Source organism: Canis aureus, chromosome 18 (genome assembly GCF_053574225.1).
Source record: "Canis aureus isolate CA01 chromosome 18, VMU_Caureus_v.1.0, whole genome shotgun sequence".
In the NCBI taxonomy this organism is placed as follows: domain Eukaryota; kingdom Metazoa; phylum Chordata; class Mammalia; order Carnivora; family Canidae; genus Canis; species Canis aureus.
Genome location: NC_135628.1, coordinates 42,562,022 through 42,589,740, shown reverse-complemented (window position 1 = coordinate 42,589,740; position 27,719 = coordinate 42,562,022). Strand labels below are relative to the sequence as shown.

The window sequence follows — 27,719 nt, the reverse complement described above, 5'->3', positions numbered from 1 at the left end:
GGATCGAGCTCTTTGCCAGGCTCCCTGCTCAGCAGGGGAGTCCACTTCTCCCTCTCCTTCCACCACTTGTGCTTTCTCTCATTCACCCTTTCTCACAAATAAATAAATAAGATCTTGAAAGAAAGAAAGAAAGAAAGAAAGAAAGAAAGAAAGAAAGAAAGAAAGAAAGAAAGAAAAGTTTAATGGTTGGAAAATTATTTTTGAAATACATCTTATTTATTTTAATAATATTCTTAGAAAAAAATGAGGAAATCTGTCATGAGGATGATTAAAGGAAAAGCGTTGACTATATTAAGGTGAGATAAAGTATTTTTAGAAACTATGAAAATATATTTTAAAATATAAAATTTCCATAAGGCATAATATAGCCAAAAAAAGTACATGAAAGACAACTAACACTTTTTTTTTTTTTTTGGTTGGATCAGTTGAATGCCTATTTTATTTAACTCAGGTCAAGTGGATTAAGAAAATTCCCTTTGGCTAAAATAAAAAATGAGATAATGGTAAGGGATCCATGAGCTCTTTTAATATTAACTGCTTTGAAAAAGTAAAGAACATTTCATGTGAAAATGTTCATTTAAAACATGGACTGTATCGGTTGCCATATTGCTCCACGTATATAAAAGGCTCAGGCTTATAAAATCTGAAGAGAAAATAACCACAAATCACCCTGTTAATCCATTGGGCATTTCTAGCTGAATTAAGTTTGTCCTTGTTAAAGAAATTATCTTCGTTCCCCCCCCTCTCAGGAATGCATGTAAAACAGTTCCTGTCTCGATGTACGCCTAAGGCAAAAAGTTCAGTGCTCAATTACCTGCTGTCTGAAGTCTCAGATTTTGCAGGGAGCAAGTGAAATAGCGTTTGAATCAGAAGTCTTGACCCATGCTCTTCTTTTTCCCTTCACAGCCCTGCCAGCTATTTGGCATATGAAGGTCCTGACCTGGGAAAACCATCTCGGATAACCACGCAAGGAGAGGGAAAAATGCAACACCTAGGAGATTTCAGTAAACAGTAGAATCATGCCAACCTAATCTGTGTTAAAATGCTTGGAATGTGGGAGCCGCCGATGATGCCTGTTGTCTGTGTGTCTGACTGAATCCTTTCTTTTCTCAGAGCAGCAAAGCCAAGCCTGGGAACCAGGCCAAATGCCTGCCACTTACCTTAAATTGATCAGCCACTTTGAGATTAAAACCCCTGAAAGCTGCCACACCGTGAAAACAAGGCCTCCTTCACATTAAAGGCAAATTGCGACTTTGGGTTTGCTGTGATCTTTTTTCCATTTTATCCAGTTTTTCACTGTGCACACTTTTTTTTTTTTTCCTTTCCATTTATGCTCCAACGTAGAAGCCAATAGTTACAGCATCTTGGCCAGGCATTCATTAAGGTTTATAAGAACAAAATTTATGGTTATTTAGAGCTGGCACAGAGACAGACTGTTGTTGGAAAAAGAAAAAGCAATACAGGTGGGAAATAGAAGTCTTAACAAAGGCCCATACTGTAACGTGGTGCATGGGGCTCTTCTTGGCTGTGGTCTGGGGCAAAAAGCATATTGTATTTAAAACCATTTACTCCTCTATTTTGAGTCCTCCCCATTCTATGGTTCTGTAGATGATGAAAACAAGTAGACCAGTCACTCCAAGTGGTTTTCCTGTCTTGTGTAAGAGCTAGCATTTACAGGAGTGGGCAGCCATCAAGATGCATAGATGTGTGTCCATCTGAGTGATACATCTGTCAGCATGGCTAAGGTAAGCACATTTAAGAAATACATATTATGGGGCCACCTGGGTGGCTCAGTGGTTGAGCGTCTGCCTTTGGCTCAGGTCGTGATCCTGGGGTCCTGGGATCAAGTCCGTCATCGGGCTCCCTACAGGGAGCCTGCTTCTGTGTCTCTGCCTCTCTCTCTGGTCTCTCATGAATAAATAAATAAAATCTTTTAAAAAAGGAAAAGAAATATATTATGGATCAGAATAAGGGCTCTCTCATGAAGAGACGAGTCACGTTATCTTCTTACATAACAGCAGGGCCTGTGTTCCCAAAAATGCAGGGTGTGGGCAAAACACACCCATAATCTCTGAATTCAGGTAATAATGTGGAATTCTGGCACAAGCTTGAAGTCTATATTCTCCCTCGGGAAACATTGCTAATGATTATTTTTTTTCCTTTTAAATACTCTGATTGCCTGCAGTAGGGGAATAAGAAGGCTCCTTGTCCAGTCATTTGCAATATTTATGAAGCAGGCCTTTTAAGCATACATTTTAGTTTCTACTCATTGTAGTCCAAGAAGTTCCTAGGAGTCCTGGCATGTATTGAAAAAACATACAGCTTTAGTGTTTCATGATGTAAAGTGTTCCCAAAATACCACTCCTAGCTGTGCCAGTAACATGCTTTATGACTTAGGGCAAGTTAGTGTAAGTGTCCAGCCATTCATCTCCCATTATTAAATGGGAATATTACTACTATTACTACTATCACCACCACTACTACCATCACTGTACTCTTACCAGGTACACTATGCTAAAGTATTGGCTCCTACTTCTCCAACTTTGTACACACTAGGATATTTCCTCTTTCCTCGCCATGAAATTAAGTTCATCTTATTTACAGACTTTGTTTCGGAAATCTTCCACATAATTGTTTTTATTTCTTTTTATCAGTATCACCTCAACATGGAAATACTTCTAGTGTTATATGAACTTGGCTTTGTCTACATGTTACTTGTGCATAGAAAGGAGTACTTTACCCTAATCACACACATTTTCAGCTCCCCAAGAGCAGAGGCTAGGATCTTCTTGATATTTCTTCACCAACAAGGTGATCATTAAATTGGAATAGAATACACACAAAATCTTTTGCATCACTTCATAAAATGTTAAATATAGCTTTGGCTGCATGAACACACAATGTGATCCTCATTTGCAGATAATACTGATTATTTCTGAGCGTGGGTGAGCCTGTTTGCTAAGTTGTGAATAGAAGTCACTTCCCTTATAATGCAGAGTACCAGAAAACCAGAGTCATCATAGAGGGAACAGAAAATGGGATGGTTTGGTCTGGTATTGATTTCTGCCTCTGCATCTTTTTGACCAGTTTGCCTCATAACTTTGTCATTTAAATTTCCTACCATGCCCAATAGGCTTTTATCTTGATTACCGATTTTATTTATTTATTTATTTATTTATTTATTTATTTATTTATTTTATTTTATTTATTTATGATAGGCACACAGTGAGAGAGAGAGAGAGAGGCAGAGACATAGGCAGAGGGAGAAGCAGGCTCCATGCACTGGGAGCCCGATGTGGGATTCGATCCCGGGTCTTCAGGATCGCGCCCTGGGCCAAAGGCAGCCACTAAACCGCTGCGCCACCCAGGGATCCTTGATTACCGATTTTATCATAACTTCCGAAGTCTTTGTATTTCATATCTCCTATTAATTGTGATCCTTCTATATTTCATCAGTCATCAGGTATTTATGGAGCGCCTGATATGTGTTCAGTGTTAGGCTAAGGGTAATTGAAAAATTCCTGTATAACAAGAAAGAGTGGGTAAGAAAACACAAAGCAAGTAAATGACTGCCTCCAGGGATCTGCTTTGTGTTTCGTGGCATAGGGTAACAATTTGAGGATAATTTGAGAGAATGTACAATGGAATCATGTTTCATGATGAAACATCAGTATGGCAGTCCAAAGAGTGTGCACTGAAGCCATCGCAGAAGGTGTAAGCCTTGAACAGGGCCTATAGCAATGACGAGGAAAGGAGGGCTGTGTCTCTGAGAGAGGGGAATAGTAGGAACAAAGGCACAGAGGTGAGAATGAACTTGGTGACCTCATGAATCAGCTAAGACATGCTTTTGGGTGCAGCCATGAAAGTATGGCCAGGAGTGTTTTGGGAAAGAGGACTGAGCGACAAGTGCCAACTAGTGGAAGTCCTTGCAAGTCAAACGGAGAAGTTGTGATTGTCTTGGGAGAAAAATGGGACCTTCTTTAGGGTTGAGGTTGAAAGATTTAAGATGACCATGAATTCTTTTCATGGCTAAGGCTAAGGATTTCCAAGACTAAGGCTTGGCATTGGAACACCTAGGCTCTGGTCTTGGTTTCAGCATTTTCAAGACGCGTGATCTTGAGCAGGTTAGTGAATCATCTGAGCCTTAGTTCTTGCATTCATAAGCAGGAATAGTTCAGTACACCACCGACAGCCCCTGTAGCCACGCGAGCATGAGAAAATCAGCACGTGCAGTGCAGCAGAGCCCACAGAAGCCAAGCAGAAGAAAGAAATCAGAGAGATGCTGCAGAGGCTGACACTGCATCATATGGGTGACTCTGGTCCTTCGGTCTCCAGAAAAAAATAGTTCTGCCAACTGACTTCTTTCCCTGAAACTCCATCTCCTCACCTCGGCTACTCTACGAACTCTGACATTTTGCTACTCTCTCTTTCGCCTTGTCCCTTTTCAGAAAGAGTTGCCCTGTCCCTACTTATACCACCTCACAGACCTTTTGGAGAAATCACCAACAGATTCCCAAAAGGCCTGTTTTCTTTTGAGTTTCTGCTTTACTCACATCACACACTCTGTCTGTTGACATTATTCTTTAGCACCATGCCTCCTTATTTTCTGTAAAGCTCCAATTTCCCTGAGTCTGATTCTGAATGATTTTTAAATTTCTTACCTAAAAGAATTCACTTTCCTCCACTTTTGCAATCCTCCCAGCCCATTCCTTTTGCTCCTGCTGGTCATTTGCTCTCTCTGATTACTTATTACCAGCACACCTCTGCCTCCTCCCATTCTCTCATCTCATTCTTGGATTGTCTTGCATTTGAAAAGATTAGGGAGCCATCCCTGCTAATGCCAAGTCCTGGAAAGGATGTAGGGAACAGAAAGTCAAACAGTGCTGGTGTTAATGTAAATTGGTACAACATTTTGGACATCAATTTGGAAATACTTTGTAAAGCCAAAGATGCTCGGACCCTCTTCCTACCTAGGTGGTCGCCCCAATAATAACTGTTGTTGTATACTGAGTACTTCCTTGGTGAAGATGCTGTTTTCACTGCTTTATTCTCTGGAAGAAAATGCTTCCATTGTTCTAATTTTACAGAAGGAGGCACAGAGAAATTAAGATACATGCTCAAGACTGCACTGTTGGGTCTTTGTGGTAGAGCTTGGAACTGGAGTGGGTAGTTGGCTTCAGAACCTAAGCTGTTATCCATCAAACATCCTGCAGAAGTTTATACCCCAGGAGTGATGTTTACCAATGTTCACTGCAGCACTGCTTAGAACATCAAAAGATGTGAATGATTACACACTGCCCCTCCAAAGGCAAATGGGTGGATCAATCCATGGACTCCTATTCAGGAGCTAAAAGGAATGAACTGGATCCATGAATATTGAGGTGAACTAATCTCAGGAATAGACTCTTGTATGGAAAAAGCAAGGTGCAGCATGATATATATACAATAACACCAAAGATGTAAAATTTTAAAACACATGAAACAATAGTACATAGTTTATAGATCATTATGCCTGTACTAGTTAAAAATCTTAGATGTGAATGAACTACATCAACTGAAAGATATCTTGAGGGATGGAGGGAAAGAGAAGGAATGAGGGTGATTTTCTCTGTGTTTGTAACATTTAAACACAAAGGAGAGGGTGGATGAAAATATGGTAAAATATGAATATTTGTTTAATCCAGGTACTGGCTACATAAGTATCATACTATGTTTTCATTCTTGTCTATATGTTGGCAATATTTTATATACACAGCTTGAAAACATTAAAAAGAAATGAGAAATTAGTCAAAACCTTACAAGGAGGGACCATCTTCTGGGGGCTTTCCAAGTGAAAACAAAGTAATTCTGTAGCACAGATTACGTGATCAATATTGCGAGCGAATAAAGGGAAGTAAAGGTATTTTCTAGGAGCCTAGAGATTAGTTAAAGAGAGCCAGACCTATAAAACAATTAAGAAATAACGTATTAAGGGTAGAAATGCTCAGACTGATAAATAAATAAGATTTTATACTGAAAAAAAAAAGAGAGAGAGAAGAAAAGAAAATAAATAACATAGGCACAGGCAAGGAATTGTAAAGCACAACCTACTTCTGCTAAAAGAATGCCCACCTGAGTGGTTTCAGCAATTGGCTCTGGGCAATATCACAGGGGAAGGAAAATGTACAGGGCTAATCTTTGAGCAATGGCTCAAAATATGGGTATGATCTCCCACGTGACTGATAGCTGAGGCTCTGCTCTTAGGGAGTGGAGGATAGGAAATTTGTAGGCTACTCATCCACACTTACAGCCTGTTACCAATATAAAGCAACCAAAAATGTAATTTTACTATTTTGTAGCCAGCCCTCTATTTATACATCTCATGTCCATAGATTTCGTGTAATTAGAACCTAGAGATAATACCCAAGGTATTTATTTAACACGTTTATTCTGACTGTGTAATATTTATTATTTATTTATCTCCTTAAATGCACATGATACTTGACAAATATGTAGAAAGACAAGTTTCCTGCCCTGGGGAGTTTATGTTCCAATGTGCACAAATAGAACAGAGGGGTAGGATCTTGACTTGGGGAAGACTTGGCAGATAGGGAGAGGCTGCCTAGGTAGGAGAGAAGGGAAGCTGAAATCGCTGGAAAAGTGGGGATGGGAATGTGCAGGGAATGGAGGACTTCTAAAGAAATTCTTTAAAAGTAAGCATGATGTTTAGTCTATATAATGCCCTTGAAAAAACTTCGTGAGAGCAAGGGTGAAGTTTAAGATTTTGACAATAAGATGAATAGTGTGGAAGCATTGGTACTTCAGTAGCAGCAACCATGTACTGAAGCCACCATATACAATGTACAAGACTCCTCATGTATATTAAGTCACCAATTCCAAAAAGCTGATTTTAGTGTCATCACTTGACATACGCGGAAACTGAAGTTCAGGGAGGTTAAATACCTTGTTCAGGATAACACAGCTAGTAGGTGCATGAGCATGAATTCAAAGTCAGATTTGACTCCAAAGTCCATGCTTTTTACTCTATACTCCACACAAAGCAAAGAGAACATCAAGAAATGAGAACCAGACAGGAGGATTAGAACATAGGCTAATTGTACACCATTAGCAACAATACAGTGCAACCACCTCAACATTTAAGGTAATAAATTTCCTTATGTGAGAAAAAGTAGAGTCACTGCAGGTAAGTTAAATGACTGAACTGAATTACATTTATCTCTAGTATATTAAGAAAGAAGAATCTGTTGAGATTTATGCTAATATACAGATAGAACACTCAGAGAGTAGAAATATATGGTGTGACCATGGAGAAAAAGGGGAATGAGGAAAGATGAAGAGGAAAAGCTCCACACTAACTCAAGAAGCGAACATGGGGCACCTGGGTGGCTCAGTGGGTAAAGTGTCCAACTCTTGATTTCAGCTCAGGTCATGATCTCAGGGTCGTGAGATTGAGCCCCAAGTCAGGCTCTATGCTGGACATGAAGTCTGCTTCAGATTCTCTCTCTCTCTCCTTCTCCCTCTGCTCCTCCCCTCCTGCTCACACACTCTTTCTCTAAACAACAAAACAAAACAAAACCCAAAAACTGGACATTTAAGAGCTCTGGATTTGCAAGTAAATGTACTCTTTTATTCTTTTTTAAATTATTGAAGTATAGTTGATACACAATGTTACATTAGTTTTATTTTTTATTTTATTTTTTTTTTTAGAAGCAGGCTCCATGAGGAAGCCTGCTGTGGGACTTCCTGAGACTCCAGGATCATGCCCTGAGCCAAAGGCAGGTGCCAAACCACTGAGCCACCCAGGGATCCCCCTGTTACATTAGTTTTAGGTATGAGATATAGTGATTGGACAACTCTATACATTGTGTTATGCTCACCACAAGTGTATCAACCCTCTGTAACCATACAATGCTATTCCAGATGGCCAGCAGACACATAAAAACACTCAACATCACTTATCATCAGGGAAATGCTAATCAAAATCACAATGAGATATCACCTTATACCTATCAGAATGGCTAGTATCAGAAAGACAAGAAATAACAAATGTGGGCAAGGATGTAGAGGCAAAGAAACCCTCTTGGTGGGAATATAAATTGGTGCAACCACTGTTGGAAAACAGTATGGAGGTTCCTCAAAAAATTTAAAATAGAAATACCATACAATTCAGTAATTCCACTATTGGGTATTGACCCAAAGAAAATGGTTTAACACTAATTTGAAAACATATATGCACTCCTATATTCATGGCAGCATTATTTACAATAGCTAAGATATGGAAGCAACCTGAGTGCCCATCATAGATGGATGAATGGATAAAGAAGTTGCAGAACATACATAAAATGGGACATTACTCTGCCATAAAAGTGAGTGATATCTTGCTATTTGTGTCAACATGGATGCACCTTTTATTCTTGAATCTATGATCAGGCTGTATTGGTTGCCTGCCTCTTTTTTGCCCAACTGCATAGGACTCCATTGGTATGGAAATTTGCCACCTATCATCTTCCCATATCTTTTCCAAAAGGATTCAGAGCAATTTTGAACAAAATATATCTACCCAATAAGGTTAATAAAAGTGAAATAATTATAAATTTACCTACGATGCTCTTTCCTAACTCCTCACCCCCAGTCAACTATCCATTAACTCAATCCCATACTTAAAGATCCAACTCAAAACTCATCATTCTGACCCTTCTATCTTGTTCTACGGCTGTTCCATGCATATAATTTTATTATAGCACTTATCATATGATATTGCAATTAGCTGTTTCAAGTAAGTTTTCTTATTAGACTATGAGGTCTTTCAAGCTAGGAATCAAGTTACATTCATTTGTATGCACCATACTTTGCAAAGTATCTGACACATGTTAGGTACTCAAAAGTTATTGAATAAATAAATGATTAAAAGTCAGAATCAAAGAAAAGAAAAGAAAACAAGTATTCTAAACTATAGACTAATAAGTATTTTTATTTTGGGGTATCAGGATTGGCTCTGGAAGTTAGAAAAAAAGAGGAACACAGAAAACACATTATCATTACCAAAAGGAAAATGCAAACACATTCTTAGGGAAGCGGTGATTAGAGCTAATTATGCCTAATAAACCTTTGTTTGAGGGGCATGTAAGTAATAAGTTATAAATTGATTTTTCCAAGAAGTTTCATGTTAAATAAATACATATCTACAAAACAATGACCAGCTTGTCAAAGACTTATAACTAGAAATTCCCAGTACCGTTGACCAAAGATCGCTACATTTATTTAAGAATTATGACAGTGTTACCATGAAAGTGTTTTTTGCTTTGTCATTGGTGTTACTGTGCCACCAAAGGAAATACCATTTTGACCACTGTGCATCAATGTAACCCACAATGGCATTATTTTTAAACCATATGTCAAGTGCCCTCTCTTCCAACGCATTTGTTTTGAGACACTGTGGTTCAGTAAAGACAGGATGCATTTAGAATCAAGCATCCTTAACTTCATTTCCTAGTACTACCACTTATTGCCATGTGATCCTGGAAAAATGAAGGAAACTTTCTGAGCCTCAGTTCCTCATCTGTAAGAATGATAGAAACAGAATAGGAGGCAATGTATGTTAAGTACCTAATATAGTGGTCCTCATATGGTGGCTACTCAATTAATGCTAGTTATTATTAAGGGCAAAAATCCTCTCTCCTTAATTAGGACACTTGACACCATTCTGTACATTTTTAGGGCAATAAGTAAGCAGTGAGCACATTTCAGGTTGTTTCCTTGGGGCATGTTGCTTTTGACTGCTGCCCTGCTGATTATTGCCAAAACAATCACTATCTTAGTTCTGACTCTGGAGATGCTACTCTGTGTTGCCATAGGGGAGCTGCATGCAACTTTTGTCTATCTGAAGCCATCTTGCTTCCAGTGGTACTGTTTTTCTCCTGGTATTTATCATACAAATCCTGTTGGAGCAGACACCAGAATTTTCTGAGATTTATGCTGTCTTTTTAAAATCTCCATAGCCTAGGGATGCCTGGCTTCTGCCCAGGGCGTGATCCTGGAGACCAGGGATCGAGTCCCACATGGGGCTCCCTGCATGGAGCCTGCTTCTCTCTCTCTGCCTGGATCTCTGCCTCTCTCTCTCTCTCTCTCTCATTAATAAATAAATAAAATTCTTTAAAAAAAAAATCTCCATAGCCTACATCCTGGTCTTTATCATCTACCTTCACTGACCTTGTCCTAGTTCTTCTCATGCGAATAATCAGGAAAAAACAAAAAACAAAAAACAAACAATCAGGAAAATCCTCCTCAAGTAATGAGTTCATTGTTTAATTACCCCTTTCAAGAATTTAAGAGATAAAATGGGCTAACCTGCCAGATTATGGGTCCACCCATATCAGGATTTTGTTTCTACATCAAGGAAAATTATGTGGGGAGTCTCAAAGGTTATGAAAATACCTTAGTTATCTCCAATAACTTCCTAATAGCCTGTTACTTGTATATCTAGAATTTCATTGTTTCTTCAGGATTGGTTTCTTGATATAGTCACACACTGTATGGTAGAGTCCCAAAGGAGAAAGGATATGGATCTTTTTAAAGTTAATCTCAAGGTTCTGTAGAGAATGAGAAACTGTCACCTAAGGCATGGTAGCTAGAGGTGCTTGAGCTGGGGTGGGTGATAACTGAAATCATGTGTTTCTTTCAATGAAGAAGAAGTGAGGAGAATAATGCTAATCTGGTGATTTCTGCTTCTCCCAGAAAATGGGACCTCAGAAGGAAAAAGCAAGGAGATATCTAGGCCCACATAGAAATGATAAAGCCTGCCTTGTGAGGGAGGGTAGTAATAACTCTCTCAATAGATACCATTGACTTAGAACCTTCTGTCCCTAAATTTCATTCTCTTTTTAAATCATGATTTGTGCTCATCAGAAATAAACACAGGATTTAGGTACTGAATTCTACAACTTCCCATTTATTTCCTATATCATTAAATTTACACCACTCAGCTCTTCATCAATCACAAATATTTATTCATTGACTACTGCAGCATAAATAAAGTAGCATATGACTACAGTAGATATTTGAAGGATTTAAGATTTTTTTTCCTTATTGGCTGCTTAGTGTTCAAGCTCATTCCTACTTGTGGGAGTGCCCTAGTGAGTGGTATTGGTGGGATGGAAGAAGAATGGGACAGATGTCCCTTGTCTCTGTCCTTGTAGCTACAGTGTGGACATAACGACATAGGCTGAGATCATTTCTTCCCTTGCTGCTTTCACCTTGCAAGCAGTAATACAAAGACATCAGGATTGTTTAGAAATTATTTATGGCAGCACAGAGAGTCCAGCAGCAGTGGTGTCTGTTGGGGCAGGGATGGTGTGGCCAGTAGCACTCTCTGGGCCAGACAGTTCCTGTGGCCTGAACTTGACTGTGATTGTTATTGAGTCTCTGGTTCCTGTCTGCTCTCTGCTTCTCCAGCCTCCCTTTGTATTTTGCGCAAATTAGAGTAAGTTTTCTGTTGCTAATCAGCTAAGTCTGACGAATGAAATACAAATACAGGTCTTTTCCCCACATGCTGTCTCAGGGCTTTGGTTTCCATCTCCTGACTCCATAATTTGAGCGTGGCTTCCAAGGTGGCTGCAGCAGAAAGGAACATGAGAACTTATGTTCTCTCACGTGCCTTGGCCCAGGAGCACACAGAGCACTTCCTCTGGTGACCATTAGCCAGAACCATCACGTGGCCCCACCTGACAGCAAGGAGGCAGGAAATGTAATCTCCCTCCGCATCTAGGAGAGAAGGGAGATTTGCATATGGGAGACACTAGATGTTTGTGCCATGAAGAGTAAGGAGTGCTAAAAGTTCATTAAAGGTGGAAAGTGACAGAGGCTTAGAGAGGCAAGAGAAAGTGTATCACCAACAGCTAGTGCTTCCTCAGAGTCACTCTGTACCAGTGTCTCCTGGTCCCTTAGCCACTTACTCTGCCTCAGTCTTGGCTAGAACCTAAGTGGTTCTAGCACCTGGCGTTGCCCAGTCACTGGGAGGGCTGGGCTGTGGAGCTTCTCCTGTCTCTTCTAGACTTGAATGAAATGCTGCATGGGCAGAGTGTGCAATCTGGCTTTCCAAGGGGATGCCAAAAAGGCTGAATGTGGCAACCTGGAAGGGCTGGGAAGCTAATTGCCTGTGGCTCAATCTTTGACTAATGGAAACCAAGAGTCAGGAGGGAAGTAGGCAGATACATTCCCTCTTAGTCCTCCTTCCCCTGAGGCACAATTTTTCCAGAAGGTCAGTCAGGAGACCTGCTGCATCTGGCCCGTTCTAAAGCAGTGGCCAGCATGGAAATCCTTCATTGTTCTATGGCTTCCCATCTTTTCCTGTTTCATTTTCTTTTTTCCCTACTCTTTCTGGTTTAGGATTGTATTCCCAAATTGTAAGAGAAATCTCGGTTTCCTCCTCTATTACTTTACTTTCTAGTACTATCATACACACTTTAAAATTGAAAAATTTTAAAAGATTTTATTTATTTATTCATGAGAGACACACACAGAGAGAGAGGCAGAGACACAGGCAGAGGGAGAAGCAGGCTTCCTGTGAGGAGCGTGATGCAGGACTCGATCCCAAGACCCCGGGATCATGACCTGAACCAAAGGCAGATGCACAATCACTGAGTCACACAGGCATTCTCATACTCACACTTCTGACCACCAAATGTGTGGGGTTTCTTTCCACACATCAAGCATTTCCCCAATTATTGGTGCACACCTACTGAATATCCTACAACTATGGTCAGTTCTGACACAATCTACTTTGAGTTATCAGATCCTACAAGCTTAGGGCTCAGTCCCAAAGACTATTACCACTTAGGGGTCCATTAAAAGTCCCAGGTTGTCACCTGTACTTTGGGTCACTGGGCTGTAATTCAGGGTTCCCATGACCTTCTTTTCAAGTTCAGTAATTTTCTGGAACAGCTCACGGAACTCAGGGAAACACTTTCATTTACCGATTATATAATGAAGGCTATGATAAAGGATATTGATGAATAGCCAGGTGAAGAGATATGTAGTGCAAGGTTCAGAAGGGTCCTGAGAGCTAGGGCTTCTGTCTCTATGGAGTTGGGATGTGTCACCCTTTTGGCACATGGATGTGTTCACCAAGCCAGAGACTCTTTGAACTCCATAGGCCAGGGATTTTTATGGAGGCTTCCTCACACAGGTATGATTAATTATTAACTCAATCTCCAGCCCTCTCTCCTCCTCCAGAGGATGGGGAATTAGGCTGAAAATTCCAAATTTCTAATCATAGCTTGGTCTTTCTGGTGACCCACACCCATTCTGAAGATTTCTGGGAGCCTACCTATAGTTACCTCATTAAAACAAAAGATTCTCGGGTGCCTGAGTGGCTTGCTTGGTTAAATGTCCACCTTCAGTTCAGGTCATGGTCCTAGGGTCCTGGGATTGAGCCTCATGTTGTTGGGCTCCCTCCTCAAGGGGGAGTCTGCTTCTCCCTCTCCCTCTGCTCCTCCCCCTGCTCATGCACTCCCTCTCTCAAATAAATAAATAAAATCTTTAGGGGGGAAAAAACACCAAAAGATTCTCCTATCACCCAGGAAATTCAAGAGGTTTAGGAGCTTAGTGTCAGGAACTTGGGTCAAAGACCAAATAGAACAAAAGATGCCCCTAGCACCTTTATTGCTTAGAGAATTACAACGGTTTTAGGAGCTCTGGCCAGGAGCCAGGGACAAAACCTCAAGTATATATTTCTTATTATATCACAATATCACAGACGTCAACACATCTGAGATTAGGCTCTGCCTTCTAGAGATCTCAGACTAAAAGAAGCCTTCCTACAAAATGAATTAATATTATACAAGCTTAGGTGTCTGCCTGGCTCAGTCAGTAGAACATGCGACTCTTGATCTCAGGGTCGTGAGCTCAAGCCAGACATTGGGTATGGAGCCTATTTTAAAAATATGTATATAAGCTTATTTAAGGTTTAAATATACCATGGCATGGAAGATTTACATTCATAAAACTTAGAGAATTTGAGACAATTGTGTATATTCAGAAAGGATTTCTTTCTGTATTTGGCAATCTTTCACTGTCAAGTTGGGAGGGATTCAGAGTTTTAGGGACTTTTGGGTCATATAAAAGTTTATAACTCTCAAGTTCCACAGAAGTAGAACTATATTGTTGTGAAGGTAAAATCTAGTCATTACACAAGAGTAAGAGGTGGTGTAGATCAGTGTAGTTATGAAAACAATAAATAGAATTTGTAACTTGGAATATTTCATATCCAGATATAATGCGAATAATTTAAGATACAAATAGGTCAAAGTAGTCAGATAGAATAGAGCCTAATCAGTTAACCAAGTCCAAAATCACTGGATTTTTTTGGGAACAAACTTAAATTCCTATTAAGGTTCTTGCTGAGTTATACAGAAATTTGATAAACATGCAGACTGTTTTACAAGGTTCTGAATGGAATGTGTGCCTAGAAAAAAATTACTTCTACTAGAAACGTCAAGCAGATTCAGAATCTGGAAAGATAGAAGAGAATATCATACTACGGGTGTTTAGACGTAAAAGCTTTAATGGAGGAGCTAAAAATTTGATTTTCTACACTTGATACCCTCCTACAATATCCTTATTGATAGTCCTTCAGTTTCTGTTTACAGAATTCTAATCATGGGAAATTTGCTTCTTCAATAGAAAGATGATTTCTGATGTCATTGTGTGTCAGTGCATGAGTGTGTGTGTTTTAGTTTTTTAATTTTTAAAATCTATTTTTAAAAGATTTTATTTATTCATGACACACACACACACACACACACACACACACACACACACACGCAGAGATATAGACAGAGGGAGAAGCAGGCTCCCGAGCCTGAAGCAGGACTCAATCCTGAGACCCCAGGTTCAAGACCTGAGCCAAAAGCAGACGGTCAACTACTAAGCCGCCCAGGTGTCCCGTGTGTGTGTTTTAAAAACAAAATTGCCTGCCTTTAACTTAACTGAACCTAAGTCACTAAACTAGCTAAAATGGTCTAATCCCTCTTCCACATGATGATCCTTAAAATGCTTGAAGATAGTTTTCATGTTTCCACTTGATCTCCTGTGCGCCAGGCTGAATGTCAACTACTTCATCAATCACCCCTTCTATGATTCTGTGTTTTTGTTTTGTTGACATGGCCCATAGTTTCTAGGTGAAGGGGGACAGTGAGTCTCTTTCTCTGACTGAAGAATTATATCCTTCAAAACTGAGCTGCCCAAACGTGGACACTGTATTTTAGATATTGTCAGGTCAGTCCAGAACGGATCAAATTGTCAATTCCCTCACTAATGATTCCATACTTCCATTAATGTAGTCTAAAATTATGTTATTATTTAACTGTTGATAAAACTTACAGTCAGCCAACCATTAGTTTTCCCCCCTTCCTTTGCTCCTCAGCCAGGTCTTTCCCATCCTATCCTTGGTACTAATTTTTTTGAATCCAAATTAAGTGTTTTTCATTAGTTGTTATTAAACTTAATTTCTCTGACTCAGGCCATAATTAAAGTCTGTGCAGATTTTCTTTTTTGGATTAAAAAATCTGCCACCTAATATATTTACTATATGTTTAGATTTTGATCACATGCCTTCAATGATAAGCAAATTGGCAAGATAGAACCAAGGATGGTGCCTGTGGCAAACCAGTAGATAGCACAGGTTGATCTCAACCTGATAATCAATTCTAAATGGGTGCCATCATCAGTCAGTTAAATGCTATGTGTTTGTACCAAGCTCCAAGGAACTTTATTGGGATACTACTGAAATAACTTTCCATTTGGTTTACCACTTTCCTCTTCTACTACGTTAGTAACGGACATCTGACTCTGTACTAGGCATAATCAGCTAGTCTAGGCATTGCCAACTGGCCTGGAAGTCATAGCCAGGTCTTGGCCTTCACTTGTTGGTTGTAAACAATTTCCCAGGACATCAACATGAGACTAGATCACCCTCTGACCATGATGGATCAAGACAATGACTCTGTAATTATGTCTGAACACAGACAAAAACATGAATGTTGTCCAAGTGACAAATTACCAAACATTCCCCTCTCCCAGCTAATGTGACTGCTACACCTTTGGCAATGATAGCTTTATCCTTACTTTAGTCTGTCCTTTCTGTAGATAACACTTGGGGAGATACCTAATCATAGAAAAATCCCTGTTCTCTAATAGTATCCAATCTAGAATAAATTCCCACTTTTCTAGAGCCTTCTCCAAATCACCTATCCAAAGTGCAAATTCTATAAAAGTTTTTTTCTAACATCCCCTTACTAAGATGCCCCATGGGTTCCCCACAGTGAATGCCATACCTTTCTGTAACAAGTAATAAACCCAGCTTGGTCAACTACAGGTGTGTTCCTGGTGGCCTTTTGTTGGAGAGTGTTCACATACTGCCAGAAAAGAAGGTATTTTTCACGTTTGTGTGTGCATGCACATGCGTGCACACACTGTCCCCCCCCCCGCCCCGATTTATTATTTTCTTTTTTGCTCTGAGGATCAGAAAGGGATCCATAGCCACAGAACCTTATTACTATTTTCCCTACTAAGGATTCAGAATGGCCCACTGGTTTTCCGATCAGGAGGAGACATCCTTCTCTCACCTCTACATGGGCACAGCTCTGTTCACGCTGGTTCAAGCACCAGTGGTGGAAACTGGGACAGAGTCTATAATCTCCTGGCTCCACATCCCTCAGCACAAATCTTCTGCTTACGCTGCTGCCACCGAATCCAGTGATGCTTGAAGTGGCATAAGGAAACTGCTTTGCTTGCGGTGACTGTGGTGTCTGGCTCTGGGAGAGCAATTCTTCCCTTGAGTCATGGGCTGAGGCCAGGGGTGGGACAGAGATAAAAGCTTTTCTCCCCTCTCCAGTACCCAGCTAGAACCAGACTCACTGAACCAGACCCAGCATTACAAATATTGTATTCATATGTAGCTTGATATATTCATTTAGTTTCAGGGAACGTCAGTGTTTTCTTGGCACTGGATTCTCTTTGCACTTGAAGCGTGTGATTTTAAAGAAAAATTTGTTTTCTACTACCAGTTTACATACTAACTGTTGTCTCTTGCATTGCAACAGTTTTTCTCTTTCCATTTATTTCAATAAATGTTTATTCATTACCCACCGATAGAGCTGTGGAAAATAGGAAGATGAATCAAATGTTGCTCTTAAGAAGTATATAATCTAGAAAAGGGTATCAGACATGTACGTAAGTACCTGGGCATCGCTCCTACAGTCAACAGAGATTCATTAAGGACCTACTCAGTGCCAGGCACTGTGACCTTAGCTGCGTGTTGATAAATGCTATGAAGACTACATGCTAAAAGGACGGCCTTCTAAATAAATAAATAAATAAATAAATAAATAAATAAATAAATAAATAAATAATAAATGGATGGCCTTCAAAAAGTAGTAATCTATTCATCGAGCACCTCCCATGTACCGGTACTAAACCAAGAACTTTTACCTGAATATCTCCCTTAATCCTCAGAAGGACACTTCGGGATCGATGATGTTATCACTCCGTTCTGCTGAGGAGATAGCGGGTGCTTGTGGTAGAACTTGCTAAGATCCCAGAGCTAGTTAGTACTGGAGTCAGGATTCAAACTCAGATGGTCTGTCTTTGGATCTGTGCCCTTAACAAATACTGATAATTTTTGTTTTGTTATTCTTTTGGCCCACAGTTTTTTTTAGGGGTGGGGGGGCGATGCTGCTGATCTCTGAGAACTTTGGCTCTGGGGAAGCTTACAGTGTGACCAGACATTTCAGAAGGTGTTTGAACTTTTCTCCTGCAGTTGCTTCTCACAGGAGCACATGTGGATACACGTAGGCACCGAAGCAGAGCCTGGAGTCTGCAGCTATGACTGTACTGCCGTTGTTCTATGTATTCTGTACAGTCTTGGGAGGTTATTTTTAATGCAACATGCCAGAGTGGCATGTTGAAAGATCCATAGTAACCAGCTAACAGTAACAGCAGGGCCTGCCAAGTAAAAGTTCTGTAAATCAGTCATAAACGCAGTTACAAAATCCGGCCAGCGTCGTGTGCATGAGGGAGTGTCCTTGGAGGAGGCACAATCCACGCACAGTTTCATGGGATCTCCTCGAAATTCCATGAGGGTAAAGAGCTCTTGTGGTGACTTTTTTTTTTTTTTTTTTTTTTTTTAAGGAGAAAAACGTGAGGAAAGGCTTCCTGTCACTTTATTCTAATAGAGAACTCTCTAGCTCCGAAAAGTTAAGGACCAGATGCTCAGAGAAATGAAGGTTTGAGATACCAAGTACCCTCCTTTCTTGTGTTTTTAATATTTTTGGAATCATTCCTTTTCCGCTACCACAGCCCATATTCAGGCCTTAGTAACTGGGTGTACTGAAAAGCCTCAGTTCTTTTATCTGTCCTCCCTCAAACCTACCGAATTCCCAACAGTGAAACTCACCTGGGGCAGGAGTTTGGACATCTCCCTTACCCTTGAGTGAGAATTTTACAAGGAGCTCCCAAGTGCTACCAAACCAAATGAAAGCTCATACTTTGAAACAGTAGGGGCTTTCTCCTATGACAGCCTTGGAGCCAACTCTGTGAGGGAGCAAGATGCTTTACTGCGGAATGAGGACTTTCGTATCAGGCAATGGGCACGTCATTAACAAATACTAACGAGTAACGCGTTCCCTCTGCAAAGCCAGAGAAATCACCTTTACGGATCTGGCTCCCAGCGGTTTCAGAAAATCTGGGCATCGGAAGCAGGCCATTCACGGCCGACAGAAAATATTTTATTTTGTTTTATTTTTTATTTATTTATTTTATTTTATTTTTATTTATTGGAGTTCAATTTGCCAACATATAACATAAGACCCAGTGCTCATCCTGCCAAGCGCCCCCCTCAGTGCCCATCACCCAGTCACCCCAACCCCCCACCCACTTCCCCTTCCACTACTCCTTGTTCATTTCCCAGAGTTAGGAGTCTCTCATGTTTCCGATAGAAAACATTACACGAATATAGACTACCCCAGAAGCAGGCCCTTGAACATCGATAACAGAATGCTCGATGAGATTTCATCTGTGCATTGCACGCGGGAGTGGACTCTCCTGCCCTTCCCCAGCCACCCAGGACCATTCATATCACACGTACCTCTTTTACTTGATTTTGCACGTGGCTGGTTCTCTCCTTGGCTATCTGCTCATTTATAAATCATTGCCACTTGGAGAGGAAGATGTTGGGGAAGGGTAAGAGAGTAGTGAGGAAACCCAAAGGGAAAACTATTCAAGCAATGCCACCTGAAGAGCAATTATAAATGACATAAAACTTCCTTGACTATATAACGTAAGTTATTGGGAAAATAGGCTTTAGCTGGTAAAATGAGGTGTGGCTGTGTCACCGGAAAGGCTAGAGATAAGGTTAAGTGGAAAGCTTTTTCCAAGATGCGGACTCAGGACGCCTACCTGGGTTGGGAATTCCCCACTGTAGGTTTTCCCCAGAATGAGATACTGGTTGAACAGAAGGGAGTTATGAAACTGATTTTTCTGTATTTACTGCAAAAGTTTTAATTTCAGGGGCTTCAATACTTTGGGCACTTTCTTTTCTTTCTCTCTCTCTCTCTCTCTCTTCTTTCTTTTCCCCACTGTGATAAAATACACAACATAAAATTCATCATTCTAACCATTTTTAAAGTGTCCAATTCACGGCATTAAATACTTCTCAATGTTATGCAACCACTACCACTATTCATGTCCAGAACTTTTTCATCATCCCAAAGAGAAATTCTGTATCCATTCAACAATAGCTTCTTCTCCTGGCCCCTGATAACCTCTATTCTATTTTTTGTCTCTATGAATTTGCCTTTTTTAGGTATGTCATATAAGTGGGATCATATAATTTTTGTCCTTTTGCGTTTGGCTAAAATAAGACATTAAGTATAATGTCTTTAAGGTTACCCCATGTTGTGGCATGTATTAGACTTTCATTCCTTTTTAAGGCTGAATAAATATCCCGTGGTATTTACATACCACATTTTGATTACCCGATTCAATATATGAAGTGTATTTGTGTTGTTTCTACCTTTTGGCTCTTGTGACTTCTACCATGAACACCAGTGTGTGAGTATCTGTTTGTTCTTGCTTTCAATTCCTTTGGGTGTATACTTAGAAGGGGAATTACTGGATCACATGGTAATTCTGTTTAACTTTTTGAGAAACATTGAAAACTTTTAAAGAATATAAATCAAAGAGGCAAACCCATTTCAGAATATGAGGTTTTCAAACCCAAATGAGAAGTGTCAATTGGATTTAGGAAAAAAAGAAAGAAGTGATTGGAGACAGTGATGTGAGCAGTTTGGGTGCCGAGGTGGCAGGGGTGGGGGTGGTTAGAAGCCAGATGGCAGTGGGCTGGCAGGTGAATGGGAAGTGAATAACTATTTTTATTTAATCTTAATTTTTTTAGAGATAGCCATTTCTTCAAGTCTTTTGAGAATGTGAACTGTGAAAGACTGAAAGGTAGGAGAAAGTTAAGGTACTAGCTGGAGAGGCCAAATTGAGAACAGGCTGTTTTAAGACAGGAGAATCTTGAGTATGTTTAAGTGCTGGTGGGAGACAGAAATAGGGTGTGGTGATAATCAGCAGAGGTCTCTGGGGCACCTGGGTGGCTCAGTGGTTGAGCATCTGCCTTGGGCTCAGGTCATGATCCCGGGGTCTTGGGCCTGAGTCCTGCATTGGGCTCCCTGCAGGGAGCCTGCTTCTCCCTCTGCCTATGTCTCTCTGCCTCTCTCTCTGTGTCTCTCATAAAAAATTAAATAAAATCTTTTTTTAAAAAATCAGCAGAAGTCTCCAAGAAAGGAGGTGAGGGTCATGGTGAGGTTGTCTTGGCCTGCATTGAGGGTCTGCTTCTGTGGAATAAGAGAAAGAGAAAGAGAAACTTATTTGCTTCAGGTGCAAATAAGTTTAATCATTCAAAGATATTTTTTGAGTTTGGTGTTATAGCGGAGTACAAAGTGAAACACTACCTGGATTTTATTATGGATGGTACTATAGAGGAGGGAAGGCTTGAACCCCCAAACTAAAAATAGGGCAGAAAGTGCAAAATGTCACAAGGTAAAGATACAGAGAAAGTATTGTGACCTTCAGGAGAGGGAGGGAGTAACTCCAGTTGTGGAGGACCAAAAACAGGGGAAACTTTCACCAGAGAGTCAATTATTTGGGATAGGATTTGAGATCTAGGCTGGTGGTGACAGCTAGCAAAATGGGGCAAAGGTCATATTTCCAAACCATTCTACAGGACACTTAGACATTCTATGAGAAATGGGTGTTGGTCAAATTAATTTAGAAAGTGCTATATACAGGCTAACCATATTGTACAGCATGAAGGACTTTAGAAGCAGAAGAGACACCACTATTAAATACACCAGGACAACAGGTGTACATTGGGACTGTCTAGGCAAAGTGTGATGAGTAGTTACTCTTGTTCTATACCGTAATCCCCTTTTGGAGATTGAAATGAACATTAGGATTTTAAGAGATTCTGAGAAGTACTCTAGTAAAGAAACCTGTTTTATGCTGGTTAATCTAGCATTTCCCATATTTATTTGACCCTGGAACACCCACCCTGTTTTTTCTCCCTTTCAGGAGCATATATTAACACCTAGTAAGTGCTCCAAAGGCAGAGAAGTGAAAGGGATGTGGGATCCATGGAGGATTTGTTCTGGCATGAAGAGAGCAGTGGAAGATGGGCTTAGAAAGATGGATTGAGCCATATCGTAAGGCCTTTGAGGGCCAGATTGAGACCTTTTTCTTTTTTTTTTTTTTTAACTTGATGAAAGCTATTTCTGAGAGTAACACACAGAATAACTGCTTATAACTTGAAAAGAATTTCAGAGAATCATGACTTTCAGGAGGGTAAAATAATATATATTTTTCCTTGTTTTCCTATTTCTGTTCCTTCCTTAATCTCTGTGAGTAGGAGAGATGAAAAGCTACAATTTAGGGACTTTCTTCAATGCAGGAGGTATTAAGGGATGAGTTGTAAAGCCCCTATCTGAAGTCATGTCTTCTTCTCTTCCTCTGGTTTCATTTCTGAGGTCTAAAGGATAAAAGGATGGAGGAATGTGAGGTTTTAAAAAGCAAAGTCATCTCAATTCCACTTGGTATTGTGGGTGCTACATTTTAAAATGTAGATTTGAATACAAAGAGTTAGCCCGGCTAGAGTACCATGGTGATAAAACAAATATCAGTTATTATCATTGCTTGATGGCAGACTTTGAGAGAGAGAGAATGAGGAGGAGCAGAGGGGGAGAGAAAAGGAGGGGAAAAGAATCTCAAGCAGACTCTGAGCTGAGGGCAGAGCCTAACTCGGGCCTCAAGATCACGACCCTGAGATCATGACCCAAGTGGAAACTAAGAGTTGGACGCTTAACTGACTAAGCCACGCAGATGTCCCTAGACTTTTCTTAAGTAGAGGCATATCTGGCAACCTGATTTACAGGACAGCAGATAAGAAGCAGGAATAATTAAAAATAAACTCCTTGAGAGGCTAAAACTTAAGGCACAAGTTCTATACACACTAGGTGTAACAGACAATTCTCACAAATACTCCTCATATTCATTTGTACACACTTCCAGTAAATTTAATAACCTTGATTTCTAGTGCACAATAAATTTAACAGCAAATTAAAAGGGAAGGAAAAATTAACTATGGTCAGTACATTTAAATGAAACACAGAGTGTAATACTATAAAAATTCAAGAAAAGACTCACATGGTATAAGGTTCTGAAGGCATTTTAGAGGCAATAAGTTGATCAAATCTTGACTATGCTCTCTGAGAATACTATTTAGTTATACCATAGAGTTATATGTATTTATGTGGATTATGTTGATTCATCAAGGATGTTTAAGTATGTTCCATTACTCTGTTTAAGATGGTAAGAGAGCAGTAAGACATTTTAGAAAGAGTTCCATCCAAAGATGCCTGTGATTTTAAAAGTTTGTTCACTTAAAGGTATCTATCTCTTATCTGGGGGAAGTTATTGTATAAATCTGCTATTTCATGCAGGTGTTGTTTCCTTCAGAAAGAAGTTCATTGTCAATTTTTTTCCCAACCATATTTCAACATCAATTATTAATCCCATAGGTTAAAAGAGGATCAACATGGCAACAAAGTGTTTTGAAAACAGCCTCTTGTGATTTGAAGATCAAATAAATCATTAAATTAAATTACTCTACAATCAAATGTTTATGACTGTTTAAAGTCAGGCAGCCAGCAGCACTCTATAAAGGAACACCGACTGAATTATGTCATAAAATACAGCAGCTAAACTTTATCTTATCACCTTAAAAGCCACTTGTGGTTCTTATATGGGGATGCTGGCTGTTCAGGTTGGCAGGGGACAATCTCGTGTGTCAAGGAGCAGCTGTGAGCCTTGTATCAACTGCCTTCCCGAAAGCAGAGGGCCAATGGTGCAATCCACAGGCAGCTATTCTTTCTTCTTAATATTTGATTTTGGGGTTTTGGCCTACTTTAAAAATACTTGGCAATTTTAAACTTCATCAGAAAGTGGGGGAAGAAAAGCTATCCTTAAGGTAAACATGAATACAGTTCAGAAGTTCTGAAAAATTAAAACTATTTTATGCTAAGATTGCCAATGTTGAAAATAATAAAGCACAGTTCATAACATATGGCCATCATCCTATTTCTTGGCAAACAATAGCATTTCCACTTCCCATTCCAAATTGAGCTAAACAGCTGAAGAGTGAATCATATTAGGAAAGTACATTTCCTCTTGGACTATTTGAACATGCTCAGATTTATCAGCCTCTTGTCTAATAATTTAATGAGGTTTGGTTTTATTCATTCTTTATCAGAAATATAGATGGATTTCTAAAACAACAACAACAAAACTTCAAAAGACTTGGTCTCTAGTATACTAGCAAACTCTGGGAAATAAAAACAACAATTAGCTATAAAGGTTTATTTTATTTTTTGGATTTAATAAAAGTTCATTTTAAAAGATGTAGGACACTAGGGGCACCTGGGTGGCTCAGGGTGTGATCTTGGGGTCCTGGGATTGAGTCCCCTGTGGAGACCCTGCTTCTCCCTCTGCCTTTGTCTCTGCCTCTCTCTCTGTGTCTCTCATAATAAATAAATAAAATCTTTTTTTTAAGTAAATAAAATCTTAAAAAAAAAAAGATGTTGACTGGTACTTGAATAGGAAAAGCAAAGAAACAAAATTTGTTGTATGGCTTAGGGGCATTATGGCTGTCATTCTACGAGAGAGGTTGTGAAGGGCACAAAATTTGTCCCATCTATAGAATATGATTTTCAACAAGTAATAGACATTGAAGATTTGAAGGGAGCTCAATGGGTGATCCTGGACCAGCCGCACTGGCATTGCCTGGGACCTTGATGGAATTGTAAATTCACAAATCTCACCACTTCAGGACACTTAAATCAGAATCTCTGGAGGTGGAGCACTGCAATCTATGTTTTATAAAGCTCTCCCCAGTGATTCTGATACAAAATGAAGTTTGAGATCTCTCTGACATCACCACTGAATCACTGAACCTACATTAAATGTATGGAGAGGCATTCGTTATCTTCTAAGGCAACTCATCCTATAGTTAAATAGCTTTGATTTTTCTGAGATAAATCTTTCGAGTATTAAGCTGATAACTATGTCTCTGAATATCTCTTCTGTGGTCCTAATTCTACTCATGAGGAGTCACACAAACAAATACAGTCCCTTTTCCTTTGTTGGGATGTGAGATAGCCCTGTGTGATGGTTAATAGCACAGACATGTTCTGGGCTTGAATAGAAACTTTATCATTAATACATATGTGACTTTGGCAGGTCATCTGACCTCTCTGAGCTTCAGCTTCCTCATCTGTAAAAGGAGAATAATATTAATATATTCATATAATACCCTATAGGTTTTGTCGTGAGGATTGTATGTACTTAGCACATGGTGAGCACTCAATAAACGGTAGTTGCTTATGATTATTACTGTGTCGACCCTTTAAAATTTTAAGACAGTTATCATGTTGTCTCTGAGTCTGTCTCATTCTAAACTTATTGTCCCCAGGTCTCTCTACCATCAGTATTACAATGTGATGTTGGATTGTCTCACCATTCTGATTGCTTTTCTATAAATAACCTTCAGTCTTTATATCAATGTCTTTATCAAGAGTGGCTCTATATGCCAGATCACATCTTATCTCTGCATCATAGAGATGGCATCTTTATTTTAGATACTATTTTTCTGTCAACATAGTCAAACTTAGGTATTTTGACACTTGTTTCAACCTATGAACTCATACTGACCTTGCTTTCAGTTAAAACACTCAAGTCTCTTAAAAATACATATTATTTTTAATTACACAAATGGCACATACCTAATAAGAAAAAAGAAAAATAATGCTACTGATATTCACTATAGAGATAACTATGGTAAAAATTTTGATATGTACCTTTCTAGACTGTAAAAAAAGATCATGTAGTAAGTTTTGTGGAACATAGCCAACAGCATGAATTCTGAAATACTGGCCAGTTGTTTACAACATTTGAAAAGTTGTATAATCTCTCCTAATCCCATTCCTCACTGGGAAAGTGGAAATAACAACATTTATCTTATTGTTGTGAGATTTAGATCAGATACTCTTTGTAACCACAAAACATGACTTCAGAAAATGGCACTTGATTACCATCATCATAATTACGTGAATTACATGTATATTTTATTAAAAAAGAATTATATTTTCTGATTTATTGATATTTCTGATATACCTTATTCAAAGATATATTGTGAACAGCTTTCTGTTTTAATACATTGATTTTTTCCTATTTTTGATTTTGAAATTATAACAACTCACAAAAAATTGCAAAAATATTAGGGTCTAGTGTACCCTTCAGTTAGCTTCCTCCAGTAGTAACTATGATGGTATGTTATCCAAATCAGAAAATTGTTATTAGTATACCATTAACTAGACTGTACATCTTATTTGCATTTCACCAGTTTCAATACATTTATTTCTACAAATTCATTTAAAATTGCCTCATATATAAAAAAAAAACATAACGTAGGGATGCCTGGGTGGTTCAGTGGTTGAGTGTCTGCCTTTAGCTCACAGTGTGATCCTGGGATCTGGGATCAAGTCCCCACATCGGGCTCCCAGCAGTGAGCCTGCTTCTCCCTCTGCCTATATCTCTGCCTCTCTCTGTGTCTTTCATGAATAAAAAAATGAAAAATCTTTAAAAAAAACCCCCAAAACCCAACAACCATAATGTATATACCCATTTCCCACCTTGGGACACTTGTATGCATATAAGTGTATATGTGTCTATATGTGTTGCCACCCTTAACAATGCTGTCATAGTCTCTTCATGTGCTAGGAAACTGGATATTCCCAAGCAAAAGAATGAAACTGGACCTCTATCTTACACACTTACAAAGATTACCTTGAAATTGATTAAAGATTTAAATATAAGACCTGAAACTGTGAAACTCCTAGAGGAATGGGGAAAAATCTCCTTGACATTGGTCTTAACTATGAATTTTGAATATGACACCAAAATTCAAGCAACAAAAATAAAAAAGTGGTACTACATCAAACTAAAAAGCATCTGCACAGCAAAAGGAACAATCAGCAAATGAAAAGGCAACCTATGGAATGGAAGAAAATATTTGCATACCTATCTCATAAAAATTTAATATCCAAGAAATATAAGGAACTCATCAACTCAATAACAGAAGAACCCAAATAACCTAATTAAAAATGGGCAGAGAATCTGAATAGACATTTGCCAAAGAAGATATCAAAATGGCTAATAGGTTCAAACTCAACATCACCAATCATCAAAGAAATGAAAATAAAAACCACAATGAAATATCACTTCATACCTATTAGGATATGTATTATTAAAAAGATAAGAGGTAAGTGTTGATGATGTGGAGAAAAGGGAATCCTGGTGAACTGTTGGAAATATAAATTGGTACAGTTACTATGGAAAAAAGTAGGGAGGTTCCTCAAAAATTAAAAATACAAATTAAAAATATGATCCAGTATATATAGAATCTCACTTCTGGACATGAAAACAAGATCTCAAAGAGAAATATGTATGCTCATGTTCATTGCAGCATTATTCATAATAGCAAAGATATGGGAACAACAGATGAATGGATAAAGAATATGTGGTATACACACATGCATACACACACACACACACACACACACACACACACATAATGGTATGTTATTCAGTCATTAAAAAGAAGGAAATCCTGCCTTTTGTGACATCATGGATAGACCTCAAGGATATTCTGCTAAATGAAATAATTCAGATAAAGACAAATACTATATGTTTTCACTAATATGTGGAATCTAAGAAGCCAAATTTATAGAAATATAGAGTAGAATGATGGTTGCCAAGGGTTGGGAGAAGTGGGGAGACGTTGGTCAGAGGATACAAACATCCAGTTTTAAGATGAATACATTTTGGGCATCTAATGTACATCATGGTGACTATAGTTAACAATACTGTATTATATACTTAAAAACTGTTAAGGGAGTAAATCTTAAATGTTACCACCAGGGGAAAAAAAAGGTAATTATGTGAGGTGATGGATGTGTTAACTAACTTTATTGAGGTAATCATTTCACAATATATATGTGTATCTATATATATGTATGTGCTGCATACCTTAAACTTACATGGTATATGTCAAT

The 27,719-nt window shown here is 39.0% G+C and overlaps 1 protein-coding gene and 1 long non-coding RNA gene across 4 annotated transcripts in view; one reads left to right on the top strand and one right to left on the bottom strand.

The window, feature by feature from the left end:
- Positions 1–19,279, bottom strand: part of LOC144288919 (uncharacterized) — a 47,297-nt gene extending 28,018 nt beyond the window's left edge. The window contains exon 1 of the long non-coding RNA XR_013356985.1: positions 19,142–19,279. This is a non-coding gene — a long non-coding RNA (uncharacterized LOC144288919). The remainder of the gene's footprint in view (positions 1–19,141) is intronic.
- LOC144288918 (uncharacterized) overlaps positions 1–27,719 on the top strand; it is a 255,559-nt gene that overhangs the window by 19,665 nt on the left and 208,175 nt on the right. For 2 of the 3 annotated variants that reach the window (XR_013356980.1, XR_013356979.1), the window contains exon 2: positions 907–1,745. Coding sequence is in view for 1 of the 3 variants with exons in the window: in XM_077856953.1 (XP_077713079.1) it covers positions 1,704–1,745 (42 nt within the window). In the remaining 2 variants the exon portion in view is untranslated. Of the gene's footprint in view, positions 1–237; positions 297–906; positions 1,746–27,719 lie in introns of all 3 variants that reach the window. The other variant, XM_077856953.1, reaches the window with a different exon arrangement.